This window comes from Citrus sinensis, chromosome 3 (genome assembly GCF_022201045.2).
Source record: "Citrus sinensis cultivar Valencia sweet orange chromosome 3, DVS_A1.0, whole genome shotgun sequence".
Classification (NCBI taxonomy): Eukaryota; Viridiplantae; Streptophyta; class Magnoliopsida; order Sapindales; family Rutaceae; genus Citrus; species Citrus sinensis.
The window spans coordinates 43,888,903-43,911,613 of NC_068558.1; the positions used below are offsets into that span (position 1 = coordinate 43,888,903).

General features: G+C 36.1%; 3 protein-coding genes across 4 annotated transcripts; 1 reads left to right on the forward strand and 2 right to left on the reverse strand.

Moving 5' to 3' along the window:
* Positions 1–1,094: 1,094 nt before the first annotated feature.
* LOC102609112 (uncharacterized) lies at positions 1,095–10,213 on the reverse strand. 2 transcript variants are annotated; one of them, XM_025099023.2, is made up of 9 exons: positions 9,847–10,213; positions 7,055–9,602; positions 6,287–6,428; positions 6,047–6,129; positions 4,988–5,226; positions 4,334–4,420; positions 3,817–3,916; positions 3,098–3,311; positions 1,095–2,873 (listed from the first exon to the last, which is right to left on the reverse strand). In XM_025099023.2, the coding sequence occupies exons 2-9, from the start codon at positions 9,575–9,577 to the stop codon at positions 1,573–1,575; spliced, it is 4,689 nt and encodes a 1,562-aa protein (XP_024954791.2). In that variant the 5' UTR covers positions 9,578–9,602; positions 9,847–10,213; the 3' UTR covers positions 1,095–1,572. The 2 variants fall into 2 exon arrangements, with proteins under 2 accessions (XP_024954791.2, XP_006479700.2); XM_006479637.4 differs by having other exon boundaries at positions 7,055–9,579; positions 9,847–10,212.
* A 3,582-nt stretch (positions 10,214–13,795) lies between these two features.
* Positions 13,796–15,918, reverse strand: LOC102609400 (40S ribosomal protein S24-1). Its single transcript, XM_006479638.4, has 6 exons — positions 15,788–15,918; positions 15,582–15,658; positions 15,451–15,492; positions 15,120–15,290; positions 14,143–14,229; positions 13,796–14,045 (listed from the first exon to the last, which is right to left on the reverse strand). Exons 2-6 carry the CDS (start codon positions 15,654–15,656, stop codon positions 14,013–14,015), a joined length of 408 nt encoding a protein of 135 aa, XP_006479701.1. The 5' UTR covers positions 15,657–15,658; positions 15,788–15,918; the 3' UTR covers positions 13,796–14,012.
* Positions 15,919–19,540: 3,622 nt separating this feature from the next.
* Positions 19,541–21,396, forward strand: LOC102609668 (uncharacterized). The gene has a single exon (XM_025098928.2). The coding sequence runs from the start codon at positions 19,724–19,726 to the stop codon at positions 21,269–21,271; it is 1,548 nt and encodes a 515-aa protein (XP_024954696.2). The 5' UTR covers positions 19,541–19,723; the 3' UTR covers positions 21,272–21,396.
* The last annotated feature ends 1,315 nt before the right edge of the window (positions 21,397–22,711 follow it).

Genomic DNA, 22,711 nt, shown 5'->3' on the forward strand with positions numbered 1-22,711 from the left:
CAAATAAATATATCATTCATTCTCGTTCCTATTACTGATTAGTAAGTTCCTTTTTATCTTTGATTTGATGACTCCATGTCCGCCCACGGTTTCTAAGAAGCTAATTAAGCCTCTGGTCAATACTCTAAAATCATCATTAATGAGAAAATATTAATTACATAATTTTGGTTCATGTATCACTTTAGTTAATGGACTGATTAAGAACCAGTCATGAATGATTTAATATTACTTAAAGGCAGAATTTTCGTCGTTTACGTACGTGTGGATTAAGAAGGATGAAGCCAAATTTGTAACAATAAACAAAAGAAAGATCACTGTTTTAGAAATAGTTGATTGGGCAGAATCCCGGCGTGGTGACAATATAAAAATATGCGGGCTTAAAATGAGGACAAAATGCCAAATTGCCAAACAAAGACAGATCCTGGGAATCTTGATTTTGTCCTTTATTTTTATGGTCAAATAGTTTTTGCTTTATACAAGGACTTGTGGGATAACGTTACAAATAAGATTCAGTGATGAGTAGATGCCAAAGATAATGACTTGTTTCTGAGCAAATATGGTTTTTAAATTTCAACTTGATATTCATCTGCATCCTGTATAATTTCTTATTATTAGTGGGGAGAGATTAGTTCCCGTATATAATAATTGTGCATGTGGTTTTCAGGATATCTGATTACGGAAGTTGATGATGAGTGAGCATGCATGGTGGAATCTTACACCAACATCTTGAGTCGAATATGTGTATCTGCTGCATGCATCACTGCCGTCTGCTTTGCTAGCAGGGGTTACGCAGCAAATGACGGGATTTTACTGCAATTTGCAGTTGTACGACGCATAGGGAGGGGCCACAGAGGGGGAGCATGGCTTTTGGATTTTCTTGGGCTACATGTAGGCTGGCGCGTGTAGCCTCTAGGTTTCGACCTGGGTTGGACCATGTGTCACTAGACGGGCCCTAATTTTAATGAATTACGACACCCCAATTATAAAAGCTGATTTGACGACACCGTCCCCAGAATGGGCCAAACCTGCAGTTGTCTTTCTGAAAAGGAAAGGTCCAGGGTAATTGGGATTTGAGAGAGCGTCAAACAAAAACATTTTTCACATGAATCACAGCTGCGCCGCTGGCAATGGGGACTACTTAAATTATGCGTAAGAATACTAGCTACTTTGATAACTTTTGCAACTAGTTGTTCCATTTACAATGAGCATGGGTGCGGTCCAAAATACACAACCTCAGTGACATCTAAATCTAGAATCTACATACAAGCTAACGCTACTACCACCAACTGAAACTGCTAACAATACTACCACCAACTGAAACTAAGTGTGACGACTTACAAAGCTGTTAAAACTGTAATTCCAAAATCCTGAATCATATACTCTCTCTGCCACTATCACTCGCTTGCTTAAGCCTTAATGCCTTCACACCCCACAATAAAGTATTACAAAACTGTTCTCCAGAATCAATGAGAACATTGCTTAATCAAGCCATCAAAAAGAATCCTCCAGAACCTCCTTTTTACCTACCATCAAAAAGACACCTGATATCTACAGTGAACAAACAAAAAGAAATCAACTAGCCTTGTTAGATAAGACCATCACCTCAGGAGTACCGTGGGAATTACCCCCACCAGAGGCACAGTGAAGAGCCACACCTGAACCAGGGCTCAAGTTGCATAAAGGTTCACAATTGCAATTTGTATTTGTTACACCCGCAAGATGGACCTGAGAATCAGATTCAGGTTGTTCTGAAGATTCAATTCTCACCTGGAACCCCGCATCACAAATTTGACTCCCACCAACAGAAACAGGCTTATCCTTCAGATTGGGGCCATCATCCACACAGGCCTTGCAACTCATCATTTCATCTTCTGACAAGCAAAGTCCATTGCTCATGCAAGGTGGAAAATCAGGTTTATTGGGGGCATCAGAAAAAGGTACACAAGGAGAATGGCAGTCTGTATTTATGGGAGAGAGAACTATGTCATGATCATCAAGCCCATTGGCCTGACGGGAAGAATTAATGCAGTCATCATTCTGTGCCCTTTGGGGAGCAGATGGAGAAGCTTGGTCAGCATTGCAACTGGAAGTGATGATAGTCTCGCGCAGAATATGATTAGCCTTAATGCTTTCTGTCAATGCTTGCTTCATGTCACCTGCTACCACAGATGAGATCTGAGAGAAGACCGAGTCACTTTTCACTTTATCAGTTTCAAGTTTCCTTTCCCCAGACACAGATATACATCCTACGACAGGCAACTGCTGATGATCTTGATCTATAATAACATTGGCATCGAGAGGCCTGCAATCTATAGACACCGAATCATGAGCGACAACATTCTCACTAGAAACATTTAATTCCGACAAAAATCCCAAGCTCTGATGTTTGATAATTTCAGCAGATTGTTGAGCAGAGGCCTCATCACAAGAATTGAGGCTCTGTTTCGCAGAGCCATATTCTATTTGAACCTCAGAGGCGATGCTTTTGACAGCAAGACTCGAAGCATTAGGATCATCAGTATCTTCGGTTTGTTCATCAGCATCAGACGGAGAGCCCAAAGTATTCACGGCAATTTTATCATTCGCCTGCAGATCATTAGAAGTCACACCCAACTGATCAATACAGTTTGTATCAGTAGTGGACTCAGGAAAATTGACAGTTTCGCTGGTTAGCCCAGATGCATCATGTGTGGATCCATTAGGGAACTGCAGTGTGGATTCACCAGGTGCAGATTTGTCATGTATCTTACATACATGAGGTGCTGCAGCATTGATACAAGCATTTAAATCAAACCCAGCAGAATATTTCTCATCAGAATTCTTTCCCACCTCATCAGCAGTCCGAGGGTTTTCAAGTTCACTGGATCTCAGCCCTACAAAAACATATGTGTTGTAAAATCATTAATCCATAAGATTAAACTAATACATTTATTTCTGAAAAAGGTGGGGGAGTGGACAGCCCAAATCAACTTTTTAATTCTCTACCTTCCCCAGTATTCGAACTCTTACCCCCAGTGGCCGATTAAACTAATATATTAGAACACAAGTACATCTGAATGTTTATGGGCACATGTGCATGAGTTCCTTGATTGAATACCTTTGGCAGAAATCATGTTTTCCCTGGGAAACTGATTCTTCATCATCGGTTTCTGCAACATGTCTACACCAGGGAACACCAGTAGACTCATGTTCCTCATTTTTTGCTTGCTTGATACTTCAAGAGGCTGGAAACCAAAAACTGAAGTCCATGTTTCCCTTAGTTCAGAGATTGCAGGTATGATCAACTTCTCAACATTTAAGGAGCATAAAGCCTGATATAATGGTCCACAAAAAGTGACACCAAGAGGAATAGCAAGTCCACAATCAGCAAATCACCAACACAGTAGTAGGAAATTTCATGAAAGAAAAAAATCTGTGAATAAATACTGACAACATAATGCTCTTATGCACAAATTTCATGCATATACACTGATGCCGTGTGCATTCTAGAATAGAATACTTTAGAGATAACTGAACAGGTAATATTTCACGAACACCAAGAATCAAATAAGTAAATACTTCCATGTATAAAAATAGAGAATAATTATATCTTAGACAACTTCCTAGAACTAGAGATTACTCGGTACTCACAAGTAAAACAAACAGATAGATAAATTGCTTCAACATCCTGAGTAGATCAAATATAAATATATGTATTATTCATTCCAATAAGAAACCGCAATAAATTAAAAGTTAGAATCTGTAGTTGATCTACATTCCAAAGCACAAGTGAAAGGCAGGCAAGAAGCATAAAAAATACTTTTGTCATGTACTTACAGATTCAATTCCAGTTAAAAGCCGACGGCACATTCCCTGACGTCTATACATGTGGCGGGTCCCAATAAATGGCATCTCCGCTAATTCCTTCCCATGGATTCTATTTGTCCAGGAGTACATAATGAAATACTCAGTTATAAATCTTATGACAAGCCAAAACATGCAAAAGGTGGAAATTACCAGTAAAATCAACTGCATGCACAGTTAAACATAGAAGTGCAACCATAAATTTAAAAGAATTGATATTTGTGCTTTTGTGTCAAGAACTGTTACTTTGAGAGTCAAAAGGTAGATAGCCTTTATAATACTCAAAAATGATTTTAAATATGTGAGAAGAAGATTAGATGTCTGCCTAAAAGGTAATCAAATAATCATCCTTCTATTGATTGACAATCCATGTGTACATTCATTCCTTCCAGTCCTATCAAAATAATTTCTACACATGAACCGACACAAAAATTAAGCATTGACAAATTGTCAAGAAGCAATGGAGAGCATAAGATTTTCACAGACAAACCTAATGGATGCTGCAGAGATGATCTCATCATCCCTCTCCAGAATTGCAGTGAAAAAACCTTTATAATTGAGACGCTTAAAGTTTGACCTGAAAAGGAAATGAATGGTTCGTTATATATATTTATATATATATATATAAAAGTCAATAGACAATTCTAGTGATAATTATCAAGTTAGAATGATAAGTGACTACTGATATACAAGCTAAAGAGGTAAACAAACACATTGAAATAAATATTAACCTCATATTAGAATTCAGCAAAATATCAACAGATCTAATAGCACCAAGATTCAGCAAAGAAAACATAGCATACACAAAGTTTCAGACAAGTAATATAAGTCTCCTTTATGTAAAAGTTTGTGACTCCAACAACAGCAATAAGTCTGACATGATGACAGGCTGGATAAGAAAACTTGACCCTATAGTCCAACAGCAATCATACAGTGCCACCCATTTTCTACCCGAATCATTTAAAACAATAATAATGAAAAATAAAAAGAGTTTAAAATTGAATCACAAATAATGTACGGTCAACAAAACCACCAAACCCCATTTAATTTAAAAAATGCAGAAAATAAAAATAATAGTTTGATTTAACAACTAGTTTGAAAATGCTTTTGAATGGATGCAAACATAGAGTTCAAGAGTGCTTACCCAAAATTATAGAGAATATTATGAATCAGATTGATCCCGCTCCTATGGTCTGGAAGAGGCAAAAAACATTCATCCATAACAGATAGTGCAACAGCAAGCCTGGCGTTACATTCAACCTTCTGACATACATCGCTGAGAGAAAGATCAGTGCTAACATCAAACCGATGGACAAGACTCCACGTATATCCTCCTTCGAGGTCATGTTTAACCCCAAGAAGCTTCTCTAGTCTTTCAAATATCTGCAGAGCAAAAACACTTGCCATGAATTTCACTGATACAAAAATTCAAATAGATATAGAACTGAAAATCTCTCAAAAAAATACTTTATTTTTTTAAGTTAAAATCATAATTTTCTTCATGAGTCATAGAATAAATTTTAGATGTATGCAGCGGCACCCAGTGAATAACGTATTCCCTATCTAAGCAATTACAAATTCTTCTTCAGGTGCACTGAAAACAACCTGGACCCAAGATCTGCATACTCCCAACTCAGTAAAACACATCCATGTTACTGGCAGATTCAATCTGAAGTCTCAAATAAATGGCCAGGAGACTTCTGAAGCTCACCTTTGGATAAACACATCCTACTAGTACTTATACCTAGAATAATAGCAAAGTGAAAAGAATATCCGGTAAACCAGAAAGATCAGGAAGAATGAATGCCTCATTAATAAAGTAAACAAAGTTGTCCTTATAGTTTGTCAAAAAACAAATCCCAATGATTATCAAGATGTAAATTGACAAAAAAACAATGCCAATTTGGTAGACATATTCTTAAAATTAAGCGTCAAAAGCATAATCTTGGTTGTACAGGATTCAAACTCTCGAGTTTGGAACTCCACACAACAGCAAGTATATGGAGTTGACAGTTTAAGTATCAGCATGCCCCTTTTTTTCCTGCCAATTTGCCCACAATAGTATTTAATAACATCTCAACTCCCTCCACCTTGAAAGTTACATTACCCAGCAGCCAAGTAATCCTAAAAGAGGTTTGCAGATGTGGCAAAATAATACAAATTTTAAGAAATAATGTCACTTTAATTATCACTGAAATAGTACCTCTTGACATTTCTTTCCACAGAAGGACAAGCTACTGGGTTCATATTGCACAGCGCCATCTGTCTGACTACAGGATTGATGATCTACAGCAGAAGAAAGCTGTTAAAGTTGTTGGTCAATGATACACAAATTAAAAAATACAGATAATAAATTGGGAATACTAATAATAGAACAAGGACCAGTTGACAACATGGACAATTGAAAAAATTGTATATAGGATTAACAAGATTGATACAATACATTTTTCCTCGCACAAACTGCATATTTGTAACGTTGATAAAGCAGAGTCATCCTGATCATTCACATGGCATGTACTCTCATTAATTCTCCCACAAAATTGGCATGAACAATATACACAATGCCACTTTCCAGAAGGAAACTTCTGCAGTATGAAGAGAAGAGCAGATTATTCAAAAGCTAAATTAAACCTAGATAAAGTTTATTACTACATATAACAAGAGAAAAGCATCCTCATATTTATAATGATAATACAATTAGTAATTCAGCTCTTTTACGGAGAGGGAAAAAAAGGCATCTGAGAAAAGGCATATAAATTCCAATTCAAAGTCATGCACCCAAAAAAATAATTCTAGACTTGAGGATTGATTACATCAACCAAAAATTAAATAAAAGTAGAAACTGGAAAAGTGTCCATGCAACAAAAAGATTTAGACCAAAAGAACAATGTGCCAGAACCACTTGACAAGAATTTCAACTCACTCTTCAAGATCACCTCAGTACGCCACTAGAAACTGGAAAAGTGTCCGTGCAACAAAAAGATTTAGACCAAAAGAACAATGTGCCAGAACCACTTGAAAAGAATTTCAACTCACTCTTCAAGATCACCTCAGTACGCCACCAAACAAGAAAGGTTCTTAAGTTAAACTATGAATAAACATCTAACATTTCTTTCCATGCTCTTCACACCTATATACATGAGACAGAGAAAAAATTGAGAATGAGAATTTTGCTTGTGTGTCATAAATCCATGTGCTATCTTATACGTACTTTAATATCCAAGCAGTTTTGATGGAAAGTCGATGGGCAACCATCACAACAGATCAGATCTCCCCCATCTCCACAGATACCACATGTATCGTCATTTGGGTCTTCACCATCAAAATTCACAAAATGGAACCCTTTACGTTTAGACTCATCTTGTTTATTCCATGAATCTAGAATGCATTGCAAGAGGGAACTTCCAGACTCAAAATAAAGATTTTGAAATGGATGACAGAGTTTGCTTTTTGAATGGGTATCAAATTTTGAAATAGTAAAAATTTCGCTGCAACAGTCACAGCGGATGCCATCTCTTGCAATACGACCTTGGAGCATTACTCGCGTCTTTCTTTGATTCCAATATTGCACTTTCTCATTAAGTGGTACGGTGCCAGTATCAATCATCCAAGCGAGTAAGGTCCACTTACCATCATATGCTACAAAGCCATCACCATTAGACTCTTCACCCTCCACAGAGTTGCGGACCAGCAAAGCACACCGCTTCCTTTGTTGTGTTTCTTGCAGCTTATGTCTCCTGGCTGGTATTGACATTCCATTGTGTGATGTACCCCCTTCACTAACAGAAGGTTTCCCTTTGATTCCCCTTTTCTGTGATTTGCCATGCGGGCTTGCTGCAGAATTTGTTTTTCCTTTCTTCTTTTTCTTTTTGGTAACTATTTCACCATCTGTACCCAAGTTCTTCCCCTTTTTCTTCTTATTCCTATCTGATCTGCTCTTGTTTATTACTTTCTTGAGTATACTCAGTTCATCCTCTGGTATTGGAGTAAATGTGAATCCAGTCTTACTGGTATCAGAACTACCACCTTCTTGTTCATAATGGTTTTTAAGCACACTGTAAGCTAGGGTGATTGACCAGTGGGTTTTTCCTTCAGGATTAACGTACACTGCATCACAGTATTCTCTACCATTCCGAGGTCGATATTCAATCTTCCAACCTGCAGCCAAAAGAAGTTCTACTATTCGATCTCTCAGCAGTTGTTTTGCCCCATGCTTACTCAAAGTTTCCTCCTGATGAGTTTCAAGACATTTCTTCTCTCTCTGATTTACAGTCTTCATTGTCTGCCTGGATATAGCCTCCCCAGTTTCAGCACAACTATTCTTCTTATCTGGTGCAAACCTCTGGGCATTAAATTCTGTCCCGCCATGTCTCTTTTCTGGAATCAAACCATAAGTTGGCACGTCCCGCTTCAAACCAACTGCCAAAGTATGCCTTTGGCTTTTTCTAATTCCATTTACCTTTTTTCCCTTGCCAACCTTTCCCTTCAATACCTCATTAATCCCCTGCAATTTTGGGGGTCTCCCACGCTTCTTTTTCAGCCTCTTACTTCCCCTGTCATCAGACCCATCCTTCCGAGGTCTCCCAAGTTTATTTTTCAACCTCTTTCTTTGCTCACCATCAGATTCACCGCTTTCATGTGTCTTGTGCCGAGGTCTACCACGCTTATCTTTCACCTTTTTCCTCCTCTGCTCACAGGATTCATCAATCTTATTCAACTTAGGCGGTCTCCCAGGCTTAACTTTTGATATCTTTGTTTGCTCACCCTCAGATTCATCATTCTCCAGCATTTTAGGGGGTCTCCCTCGCTTTCTTTTAACCTTCTTTCTCCCCTTAGCACCATTAGTTTCATTACTCACTTCCATTTGCATATCAACATCCCTTTCATTCTCAGACCCATCAAACACCCTATTACTACCTCTTTCTTCAATTTCTGCCTGATTACTTTCCTTCTCACTCCCCCTCTTAATACCCAATCTTGACCGCAAAACCCTGCCCACATTTTTTGCTGTAATATCCTCCTTCAGTCTCTTCTTCACAACAACATCTTCTCCAAGCTCTTCACCATATACTCTACTCCTTTTCCTCTTGTTCCCATCCAATCCAATCTCTCCACATTCATCGTTTATTGGCGCATCATTCTCTTTAGTTTTGATGTTTTCTTTCACAGAATCAGGGCCAAAATCCATAAATGGGATTATCTCATCATTTAAATCAAACAAAATTCTCTTCTTATCAATTACTTCACTTTCAGGTCCCAGGATAAACTTGTCCTCGGGTTTCACTGAGATGCTTCCAGATCTCAATCCCTCAACATGCACATCAAAACCCCTTTCATTCTCAGACCCATCACAGCCCGTATTTCTATCTTTTTCTTCGATCTCAATCTTATTACTTTCTTTATCATTCCCACTCTTAATCCCCAATCCTGACCAGAAAACAGTGCCCGCATTTTTTACTTTGCTATCCTCCTTCACAACACAATCAACTCTGCTACTGTTTCTGTCGTTCTCACCCAATCCAGTCTCTCCACATTCATCACTTGCTTTCTCATCTATCTCTTTAATCTCCATTGTTTCTTTCGGAGAAGTGGACCCAGAATCCTCTTTTTCTGTTGTCTCATCGTTCAAATCAAAAAGATTTTTCTTCTCATCGTTTACTTCATTTTCTCGCTCTGACATAAGCTTGACCTCGGCTTTCACTGAGATGTCTCCAGATCTCAATCCCTCTCTCATCTCTAACAAAATCAACACAAAAACCCTAAGTTTAGAAACTATTAGTTGGAATTCAAAACAATTTCACTCAGATCAAACCAAAATGCAGAGAAAATAACCCCCATTACTGATTACAAAAGGTCCACTAAACCAAAAATGAACAACGTACTTTTGATCACAACAGACTTCAATAAAAACCTTAATTCCAAAAATTAAAAAAAAAAAAATAGAAGTCCAAATATGAAAAATGAAAAAAGAAAATTCAGCAAGTGATGAGAAAGAATACTTACTAATGCGGAACAGAGAATGAGATTGTATGATCCTACGACGTCGCACGAGATACGTGGATTAAATGCTTCCACTGAATGGGCATGGCGTCTCAAAGACTGAACTTTCAAGTGAGTGAGGACATAGAAGTATACACACACACATCACAGGGTTTAGGGAGAGACGAAAAGACACAAAAGTAAAGCAAATAAAATTTGGGGGATATTTTAAAGGTTTAGGGCTTTTATATGTTTTTGCTTGTAAAAATGTATAGAATTATTAAAAGAATGCAGTGCCTGGCCGTGATTCCAGAATACTTGGTATTACCAAAATGGGCGGGATTGTCATTTTATATAATCCCGTAATTTTCAATTTCCCTCCATTTCACTTTCGCCAAATTAACAAATCAAAAAAATACTCGGATAGGGGGATGGAGCGTGACTAGGCGTCTAGGCATATCTTTAAAAAGATTTAAACTTTGAAAAAAACAATTAAAAAAAAAAAAATGGACCCCACTAATAGAAGGTGTAGAGAAAAACCTCGAAATGATGAAGCACTGTATAAGTGTTATTTGGTGGGACCCATATAAATCTTAAACAATTTCTGATATTCCAATATATTAATTCTCTCCTAAACATCTCCTCTCTTAAATCTTCTCCAGATTTCAAGGCTCCGGCGGTCACAAATAAAATTAAATGGTTGAGATTTTGTTTTAATTAATTTTACGTAAATTGACCTCTAAACTCACAGGTAATTATCGTTAAAAAATTTTCCCGCCAATTTTTTTGCTTTTTTTTTTACTTTAATGCCGATCTCTAATAAATTATAAAAAAAATAAAAATAAAAAAGTAAAAACTGGAAAAAAGCAATTGACAATATGTTTTGCATATTTTTGGATTTTCAAGCAAATTATAATGTAGATTTTGCTTTATGCTTTTTAAGAATTTTTTATCATATTACGAGAGAAATTTATGGTGTAACGGTGTTACCGTGCCACCATTGCATCTAACCGTTGGATCCCAATAGATCCATTCATCCAAGTGGATCTAACGGCTAGATGCAATGGTGACATGGTATCACCGTTGCACCGTAGCCGGATCCCATATTATGTACTTATTTCAATTTTTCATTGGATTTTTTTTGCAATTAATACTAATTTTAATTTTTTGCCTTTGCTAATTTGTTCTTGATATTCGTCTTCTTTATTTATCTATTATATTGTTTCAGGCTTATTGTTATGGTTTTAGCATATGATTTATACAATAAATACGCATTGAAAATGAGATTTTAGTATTAGAAAAGAGGTATTTTCTAAGATAAGTAAATCGATGAAATGGTCTCAAGAATGTTAGTTTGTTACAAAGAGGAATTTCATAAAAACATTCAATAAGTAAATTTAATCTAATTTATTCTTTATGACTAGAAGTGATATCTATTAAGTAAGTTAACATGATGTATTATTAAATTATGTCACAATGATTTTATGTTGTTGGAACTTAAAAGTTGCAAATTGTCTAGTTCAATGTCTAATCTAAAACCATCGATGCATCATGAACAATTTCAATGAACAAATTTTCAGGAATTGCTTCAATAAAATAGCACAAATTTTTACTCTCTCTTACAATTTGATGAACTAAATTAGTGTTGCTGCTACTAATTCACTTCCTGGACTAACTATTGTTGTTTCGTAAACTACTGCTATTAGGACATATAATCCTAGAGGTAGGTTCAAGAGATACTGTTTAACATAAGTTTAAACACAATTTTTCAACCATCAAATTAGATTGAAATGAAAGGTCAAGATTAAATGACCTGAGTTATTAATTATATTAATATTTTTCTCTCTCCTCTTTTTAATATTTAATTCTTTTTCTTCTTTTACTTAAGATTTTTTCTTTATGTCTCTCCTGTAAATATGTAAATGGAATAATTAAAACCATCAAAATTAATTTACCTACATAATTAGAAACTGGCATTTGTTTTTGAAAAATTTTGGTTTATTAGTTTTCTTTCGTGTTTAGTTTTTATAGTTCTTTAAGAATACCATTTGAAAGAGTTTTTAATGGAACAATTGGAGATTCAACAAAATTCGAAATATTGACTTCTCTTAAAGTAAAAAGTAAAGTAATTGGTATATATATGTTTATATATATGAGTTTAAAATTTTCAATTAAAATACTTCTTTTTACCATTATCTTTTTGAAATTTTTTTATGGCATTTGCAATACACAAGAATATTGTTTTAAAAAATATATTTTAAGTGAAATTTGTTTAGCTAGTTTTATCATCAAAAATTTATCATGGTGACTTTAGTGATATAAAATTAGAGATAGATTAAACAATATAAATGGGAGAATAAATGAAAAATTCGGTTGAAATAGGAGAGAGAATGGATATAGATATTAAAGAGATGATAGATGAGAAAAATAGAGTACTAATGAAGGAATATATTAAATAAGTGAGAGAATAATAAGTAATAATTTATTTATTATATGGATCCATTACATTATTTTGTTGGTTTTTAAAATTAAAAAAACCACGTCAATTTTAATCTCAACCTTTGATTAATTTTAATCTAATGATTGGAATATTATGTTTGAATTTGTGTATAAAAAGTACGTCTCCTAAACCTACCTCATAATCCCACCCCATAATTCTATTGCTACAATTTTGCCGCTGTTCAACTATTTTTTGGGTTTACAGTTGCTGTTTTTTTGTTTTATACTTTATGTACTGGTTTTTCCGGAATCTATAATTGCTGTTTTGGTTTACAATCACTGGTTTATTTTGGATTCTTATAGCTGCTGTATATTTTGCTACTCCATTGTGGGAAATGTGATACTCCAAATAACAACTTTGTAACTAAATAAAAGAAAAAGTTGAAACTTTATCCGAAGGAAGATGATATAACAACAGCACATAATATAGTAACTTCGAAAGTTATGCTTAACATTAACTAATTCCAAGTGCATAAAAACTATAAGGAAATTACTGTAGCCTCACAGTAATTCACAGGTATCCGGCACCATATACAAATTTATAGCAAATTACTACCCCAATCACACAAAAATATAAATACATAAATAAAATTGTTCCCATCGGCAACCATCACAATTTGCAAGCTACACCAATACTTTTGCCTCCTCAATCATCCATTCTTTAATTAGTACAAGCAGTTGAAAATAATTCTTTATCACAAGGCAAAACTACTAAAACTATTCTTGCAAAGATTCACCTTTCTCACTGATAACCGCAACAAATAATTATAGCTTTTGACATCAAACCCAACATTTTTATTCGCCATTCTTTAAACATCAACGTCCATTGTCAATTGCTTCCAGTCATTTCCAACATGCCAATTTCTTAAAAATGGCTTTGTACTGTTTTTGGTGTTCTAAAATCTCCGCAATTTATCTGGTGAGCGTATGAATACCGGTGAAGAGACCGATTAAAATTCTAACGTGATGAAGGTAGAGAAAATTGTAATAATTAAAGAAAGTTTTTTGAGTTACCATGAGTTAAAATATAAGATTTAATCTTAACCTTTTACTTTCATTAATAACACATGTTAATAAATCCCAAAAAACTTGAGAGGGGTTAAGAGAGAAAATGCTAAAGAGTGGATCCGGATTCATGTTAGAAAAGTTGTTTAAAGTGTTGTCTTGTGGGGCTCACGAAAATATTTAGAAATTAAAATATAAAATTCATCAATCTTGGTAAATGGTAATCCATTTATGGGACGAGCATAACAAGCTCAGTGTGTTGAGGTTTTATATGGCTACTTACTTAATAGAGTAGATGAATAAATTATTCTTGTATAAATTAATCTTGGGCTAACCCCTTTATACCGAATGAGGGTATGATTGATCGCGAGAGCAATACTTTAAACTACACGAATCACACCGAATTGGACACCCAGTTGCCATAACCTGACGTACATATACATAAACTACAATCAAAGACAATTAAAACTACTGGGAATATGAAATATATTAGCATGCAAAAATCGGCTCTATATATCATCACTATCACCTCAAGTCAAACATCAACTAAAGCTAGAAATTAAAGTTCTGAAACTAGTTTTACTTTTACTACAAAAACGGTAAAAGAAAATAATAGGGGCAGAAAGCTGCTCCAAGAGAAAACTCCTTGCATGTGGAGTTGCATAACCAGAAAATCCCAAAAGGCTTCACTTCTTCTTTGCAGCATCACTGGCCTTTGTCTGGATATTCAATAATTAAAAAAATTAATATGTCAGCTATACATTTTTTAACTTTGAAAAAGAGCGGGGAGAAAAAAGGTTCCCTATTATTTTCTACCTTCTTTACTCCTCGTATCTTCTTGGCTCTGTTCTTTCTTTCCTTCAACTGCTTTCTTGATTTCTCTACCTTCGTATCCAATCCATTCTGCCGATAGATGCGAAACAAACAAAAATAGGAATCAGACAAAGAAATCTCTATCAGATGAAGCGAAATAAAATTCTCTTCTTCAAAGAATACTTCTTTCATTAAGACAACTTCTCTTCGTTGAAGATAGAATTTCTTTATAGATTTGCTTGACAGAGTGTTTATACATAGACAGTATGAGTTTATGTGTATATGTGTGACCACAGGGATCAGAGGCCACAAGTACATCCATGGCCAAGCCTTGGAAGTAGCATCAACCTTTAAACCATAAACATATTAAACTTCAAGAAGGGTTAAACAACAGATCTTTGCGAGGTTTCCAAGACATGCTTTCAGAGTTTCTAGATATAAAAGCAATGCAGTGACTGAAGCCTGAGAACAGCCCAACCATGTAAATCTACTTTTTTATTCCATCATATCAAAGTCAGCAGAGTTCAGAAATTTTTACACAGCCATCATCTGAACTGAAAACTTGTAGCTTAAAAGAGTGCAATAGATAATAATCTAGCTTCAAATACAATTCATTCACATGCAAATTTACAAGGTTTGTACTCACTTTCAACATTTGAGTGTTAAAAGTGATGCTACAACAGATTCATTCATCACGCTAATAATGGAAAAGTAACACCAATATTGTAGCAGCAACATTTAAGGAACCTACACCCCAGCTCTTAGGTGCAATAAAGAAGTGATACAATGTTTACTATTAGTAGCTTTGATTAGTGCTCTCAATTGCATAAAAGATTTTGCACGACGTTTTAAGAAATTCTGGAACAAAAGCACTGACCAGTAGAAATCACCAGTCATTTGGGAACAAAAGCATTGACCAGTAGAAACCACCCTCCACAATCATGACCCACGACAAACAGAAACAAAAGAAATCAACTTACGCGAATTAGCCTGTACTTTGGCTCAAACTTCTTTGCATTCTCAACAGAATCATAAATCAAACCGAAACCAGTGGACTTTCCTCCTCCAAAATGGGTTCTGAACTTGAAAACAAAGATAGCATTTGGATCCTTAACTTCATACATCCTCGCCAGCTTCTCCTTCAACTCCGCCTTTTGAATAACTTAAATCAAAGTGAATATAACAAACAGTTCCACATCTAATAAAAAATAAACAAACCCAAGAAATGACTCTTTATATTATCATATGCAGCTTCTTTAATTGCATTCATCTTCTATCGGTCGTAATTAAGATCGAAAGAGAGAAACAAACCTTGGAAACATTTGCTCTTCCGGGATGCAAAACGTCAATGACCTGCATCCAATCAAAGCAAAGTAATATTTTCATGATACGAAATTAAAAAATTAAAAAAAATGATATTAAATTGATAGGAGAAGACTCACGAATTGTTTCCTAGACAGAAGACGGTTAGTCATGAACTTCCTCGTACGTAAAGTCACTGCCTTAGTATCCGCCATGCCTATACAACCCAACCAATCGGCAAAATTTTTTTTGTTTTAAATTTAAAAACTTATAAGCTTGTTAGAATGAGAATTTCAGTGATCACCAAATTTAAATGAGGCATGTCAAATTGTCAATAGTATCTTACACGATATCTCTTTCTCCCTCGACCGCTTCGCTTACTCCTTTGCTCTGTGGCGCGTTTGGACTGGAATGCTATGACTGACTACTAACAAGAGTCGGGGGTTTTAGGGTTTTGGAATTGGGTTGACATTTGATTTGATAACGAGTATAGCTCTATTGGGCCTTAGCTGGCTCCATAAAAATCTATTTAGGATCTTAGAGTGCTATTTGCACCCCAGTAGAGTTCTAATAAAACCCGATATTAGTAATTGTAATTTAGAGAAAATTACATAAAAGGACATATATGAATTTAACTAAATTAAAATATTTTTTTTACACTTGCAAACCATAAACTCTCTCATCGGTAAATGATATAGGTAGTTATTATAAAATTAAAACAATTTTGAGGCAATAAAAAAAATTTGGATTTAACATTTAATTAAACTCTATTGTAACCTTTGTCATTTTCTATTATTTTCATCGAAATAAGAGGTATGAGTTTCATAAGAGTTTTAAAAGGGTGTTAGGAGCTTCAATCTTTACCAATACTTACTTAGTGTTCTAGAATTAAAAAAGTTCATTTATTTCAAAAAAAAATTGATTTTCTGTTTCTAAAAATTATTTTGGGTTGTTATTCAATATTTATCACATAAATGCATTAAAATATTCGCTAACGATCCTCTTTAAATAAGAGAAAAAGAAATCTAAAGCTTTTCTTTCAAAAAGAGAAAAAAAATTAAAAAAGATCAAGATAAATAATTTTTAAGTGGGCGAATTTCCCTCCATTGTTGCTGCATCTAACTTTTCGAGGGTAAATCAACATTTTTGTCTAATGAAACTTAAAACTTAATTAAAATTATTATCATACGGATATTCCATTTGAGTTATTTTATTAATGGCAGCAAATAAAAGGTTAACTGAAGAGTTATATTATTTGCTCCTCTAGTCCCGACCCCCGACCCCGACAATGAGTAAATTATAAACCTTGAAAATGACGCAGCGAGGAGATCTTGCTCAGTACCCGAAAGTTCAGTAATAACGTTTGTAGCATCAAAAGCACTTCATTTATCTTTCGCTGATTATAAATATCACCAATTTACAGACGTAATCACACATAACAAAGAAGTTGGGACTTCGGAGGCAAACGAAGAACAAAAATAGCCCACCAGGTACCACCCATGTACATATATATTATAGCCAAACAAAAGCTAGCCCCATTCTGACAAAATGTAGTGATTACAGAGGAATTGTAATTGCATATACATACACAAGGCAATGGATGCATGCGGACACCGAGGGACAAGTGATCATCACCCTCTTCTTGGAAGCATCGATGTTAAAGCGAATTAATTAAACCTGTATAATCTTCGTATTAGCTAATTACTTGCGAAGATCAGCCGCATGTGACTCCACCAGTATTGACCACAATACCTGCACATCTTCGCAGGGGCACGACTTCACATCCTTGTAGAGTATATACAGCCCTCTACCTGCAAAACACAACGAATGCATGCATGTAATCGTTTTAAATGGAGATTTTGCGAGAAATCACGAGAATGTGAAGAGGGGGAATTGGTATTAATTACGTCTGCGGTGGCTGGAGTGAAGGCGATCCCAGAGCTTCTTCAAAGGGGAGACGACGAGGGAGTGAAGCCAACCGGCCATTTGGAGAAGTAGTGTGCGTGTGTTTAATTCCAATTAATGGTTTTGGTAGTAGGTGAGTGGTTGGAAGGAAATAGAGGGCCGAGCTGAAAGTATTAATGGGGGGCAGGGGCTTTTGCTTTGCTTTGAGGAGAGCGAGTGACTTGTATCTTACTACTGTTCTTCAATTTGTATTTCCTTCATTTGATCTCTTACAGGGCAATCATGCAAGAAATAAGAATTTAGAAATACATGCCCTCTCTTGGTGCCATGTCTCTGTCACACCCTTTTCTTTTTTCCCTTTTCTCTTTCTCAAAAATGAACCTGATATTACCAAAGCTAGCTGCGGCTTCACCAAAACGATATATCCCCTCATTCTTTAATTTTTTTTCTTTTCTTTCACTAGCCTTGTCCTACAAGCCACAGTAGCTGATGCTCACCCAACTTCAACAAGCATGAAGTATCTTCTAGTACATTTTTATTTATTTTACCAGCTCCATCCAGCATGAAAAACGTGCTTTTTTTCTTTTAAAAGAAAAAAAACTTCGTCCCTACATGATGAAATTGTACAAATGTGGATCACCTTTGGATATATAACATATGTTTTAATTCAGTGCTTTAGAAGAGAGTGAGACCAAAATGGATAACGCATAATACGATACTTAAAAGTTTAATTCAGATTTTTACATTTTAAATTAACCATGAATCTTTTTACAAGAAAAATCTAAATTAACAATATATTTATACATAAGTGGTAACGTGGGTTATATACATTAAAAAGGTACTTGAGCATTTTTATTCTGAAAGATAATTTAGCCTATGTCTGAAGCGCCAATTGATTGTCAGCTAATACATATATATCAACCAGTGAATTTGAATACAGAACTTGTGAAAATGGCCTAGCTAATACAAAGATTGATAAAGAGAATTCAGTCCATAGAGATCGAAACTTACATCTAAAGCTAGCCTCACGTCAAAGGGAAAATTTTGGTTTTCTATTGTGATTTGTAGAGTACTGAATAAGTAATGTTACGGTCCACAAACGAGGAGGAAAAAAAAAAAGGGCTGATCATCAGAAGCTTTGATCGTTTCAAAATTTGACACAATTCCATACTACATAAATTCTAGAACACCATGCATGCATAAGTGTGTGAGTGTGTGTATATTAATTGGAAATTATAGTTGAAATAGAGGCGTCTTAACTTGTAAGCTACCCAGGCCAGTGTGGTAAAACGTTGCGGTGGTTGGATGTGTGAGCTTGTGAATGTCAAGATTGAATGTGTGAGGCTAAACTTCTTTGCTTCAAGTTGATATATTTACTGGAAAAGTATGTTTCATCGCGTAGTTGTTGTTATTTATAAGTAATTTAATCATCTATTCTCCTTTGTAAATAGCTTCATTTACATTGATAGTCAGCAATAAGTCTTAAATCGATTGGTTCTTCAATATTGTCCAACTCCAAAGCGTCCTCCATAACCAACCATAATATTTCTGCTATGTGAACAAAATTTTGCTTGGACAGACCGGCATTAATTCTTAAATTTAAAAACAGGGACATAAACTATCACTTACCCTATCAAGTATCAATATTGAGCTTCAAGACTCTTTTTTTTTTTTTTTTTTTTGGTTTATCTTATGTGAATTGATTGGGAGAGTAGAATTTCTCTTTAAAATAACTCCTAATTTATTTCTTAAAATAAATTGTAGATTTGGCTTTCAAATGAACTACAACATCAGGTATATATGTTCTAATTTCAGTACGATCATTTAAGGGGAAAAAAAAATCAAATTTCAGTTAATGCTTGATTCCAATGTCCCTTATTAATATGCCATGTAGATATATTATTTTCTTCAACCAAACTTTAACAAAAGAATAATATTATCATTGTACGTACAATATTACTCCAATATTTTTTATCCAAGTATGAGGTGGCGATCACTCATTTAATTTTCAAGTTCATAATTAATGAAATTACTTGTTAACTCATTCGAAGAGATTGGAATTTCGATTATAGACAGGCGGTGCAGCGAGTTTTGGAGAAATTCACACAGCCCTAAAAGTGGTAATTGGGCTGGAGGGTAACCAAATAGGGCCCGATTAATTGGCGGTTCTCCAATCTCTAAGACGGCCCAATCATTCAGACGCCTTCGAGGAACACGCGTTAATTTCCTCGCTGGCGGTCGAGGAGGGGATGTCAGGGCACCCGGGTCGAGGAAGGACATTCGACCGAGTTTGCAACGGTGCAAAAGCTAAATCAAGTTACGAAAAAGAAAACCATTTACATTGACCGACCATTGCTTCTTAGCTTAATCAACAATTATGGGCCGTCCATCATCCACCATCGAAATCCCAGACAGACGCCGCCGTTCCGGCGGCTACCCCTCGGACTCCGAAAATTCACCCGTTTACCGGTACCGCTCTCCCTTCCGCTCCCGCTCCCGTTCCCGTTCCCGCTCATATTCACCGAAATATCGAAGCCCTAGACGAAGAAGAAGTCCAAGCCCTGGACGAAGAAGAAGTCCAAGCCCTGGACGAAGAAGAAGTCCAAGCCCTGGACGAAGAAGAAGTCCAAGCCCTGGACGAAGAAGAAGTCCCGTAGGCAGCAATTACGAAACCCTAGACTCGTTGCCGAAAAGATTTGGCAAGAGCAACCGAGATTATAGGAACGGGCATGACGTAGAGTCGGATTCCGACGAGGAATTGAAGGGGCTGAACTTTATGGAGTACAGGTGGCGAAAGAGGCAGAAGATGCGTAAATCCTTGAAACACTGTTTCTGGACCGCCACGCCGAGTCCTCCGAGATACGAGAACGATGACTTGGAGGACGATAAACCTGATGAGATTTTGGAGAAATACGGAGGTGATGATTCGAGTGGGAAAGAAAAAGACGATTCTGAAGCTGAGCATTCGAAGAGGAGTGCGTCTGCTTCTGAATCTGATGATCCGCGGTCTAGGAAGAATAGGAAAAAGATTGAATCCGAGTCTGAATCGGATGATTCAAGGTCTAGGAAGAAGAGAAAGAGTAGGAGATCGAAGCCGAAGAGTAGAAAACCTAGTGAATCAGAAGATGATGAGAGCGATTCTGATGAGGAAGAGGATAGACGCAGGAGAAAGAGACGAGGTAGACGGCACAAGAATAGAAGCAGCAGTAAAAGAAAGACAAGTAGGAGGAAGAGTAGGTACAGTGATTCGGATGAGAGCGATAGTCGGGGCAGCGAAACTGAGCAATCTGATGCCAGTCAGTCTTCTGATGATGATAATGGGAAATTGAAGAAGCCCAAGCTTTCTCTGTCTAAACGGAGTAAGAAAGAGCAGAAGTCAGAAAGTGAGAGTGATGAGAGTTTAGGTTCTGAACAGAAAATGGACGATGGGGCTAAGCAGGCTGAAATCAATGCTGAGGTGCTCAAGTTTAAGGAAATGATTGAGTCTCAGAAGAAGCCAGCTTTAGATAATGAACCGGCGGTGGGTCCAATGCCACTGCCTAGAGCTGAAGGGCATATTAGTTATGGTGGTGCACTTAGGCCTGGAGAAGGTGATGCCATTGCACAGTACGTGCAGCAAGGGAAGCGTATACCACGAAGAGGTGAAGTGGGTCTATCTGCTGAGGAGATTCAGAAATTTGAGAGTCTTGGGTATGTGATGAGTGGTAGTAGGCATCAGAGAATGAATGCTATTCGTATTAGGAAGGAAAACCAGGTTTATAGTGCAGAGGACAAGCGAGCATTAGCAATGTTTAACTATGAGGAGAAGGCAAAACGCGAGCATAAGGTTATGGCTGATTTGCAGCGCCTGGTGCAGCGTCATATTGGGCAGGATGTTGGTCCTACCCATGATCCTTTCGGTGGAAAAGACGGTGGTGAAACTTGATGCTCTTGTACGTTCAATATTAGCTATGTTGTTGCTTTATTATTTTCTGTTTTATGGAGTGGATTATACTGAAAGAATTGGATGCAGATTTCATAATTAAATGGGTGGCTGTCAACTTTCCTTTCTATCTTTACTAAGCATTTGCACAGCATTGTCTAGTTTGCATTTCTGTTGATGTCATTTTTACTATGCATCGCTTCATTAGCTTGGAGTTAGTCTGACTTTTTGTCATGAAAACTTTGTTAATGAAAAGTTGGAAATGCCAGTATTCTTATAAGCAATAGTAAATAAGTCTGCTTACATGATATTTTGAGATTACATAAATCTATTGTACTCTTGTGAAGAATTAATTTAGAGACAAGCCAAGATAAAGCGTGACATGTAATGTGGGGAATAGCCCATTTGTTACACTTTGAATTTAAATACTTGTATAAACCAACATAGGACATGTTTCTAATGAGAAAAGTGTTCGGTACCCTCGTAGATGGAGAAAACATTTTTCAAGGACCCTCTCTTTTGTGATTTTGTTTCATTTGGGGGGTTTTTTTGTGTGTATACTTTGTTCTGGATATTGTCTCTCTTGGTTTCAGAATTTTGTGTTATTTGTTGTACCTGTTGTTACCTGAGGAACAATTTTCTTCTGTTTTTGTTCTTTGAGGAAGAATTTCCTAGAGACCTACCACATCCCATCTCCATTTACCCCTTGAACCCGCGCTGAAGGACTTAAAAACGGCCATTATGTGATGGCTTTTCTATGAAGTTCAACATATAGAAAATTTCTGATGCATCTATTAGCTAATGAGTTATGTGGACCTCTGTTTACAGGGCGTAGCAATGGGGTATGGGCCTTTTGGAATTGTACTTTTACATCTATTTGCCGAGTATTTCTGCATAGACTTATAGATGCTTTCACTCTTCACTGTACTTGTTGAGTTTTAGTTGTACTTGCCACTTAGAGTGGGTAATACTTTTTATAATAGTCATAAATTTTCTTTTGAGCAGAACTTCAGTCTGTTGAACAATGCATACAGCATACATTTCCAGTATCGAAGCTGGAGAACAGTATTGAGAAATTTTTGGAATGTTGATATGTCATTGGAAATTATTTGACACATAACAAATACCACTAAATCACATCAGGTGGTCTGGTTTAAGTAGTCAGACACTTAGCTTTTTAAAGGTTCATGTAAATAATATTGACTTAAATAATGTATTATTATTATTATTTTACAGAACAATTAGTATCAGCTACTGTGATATTGTAATTCTGTTTTTTGTACTCAGTATTGGTGTTTAAACATTTTAATAATGTTTTTAGATCATTTCAGCCATAACTTTGACAGTCAAGTGAGTGGATAGGATTGATTGACATTGAAAGACTTTCCGGTGAATCGTAGGGGTAGTTTTTGTTGCAGTTTTGTGGTTTTATTGTTATTTTTT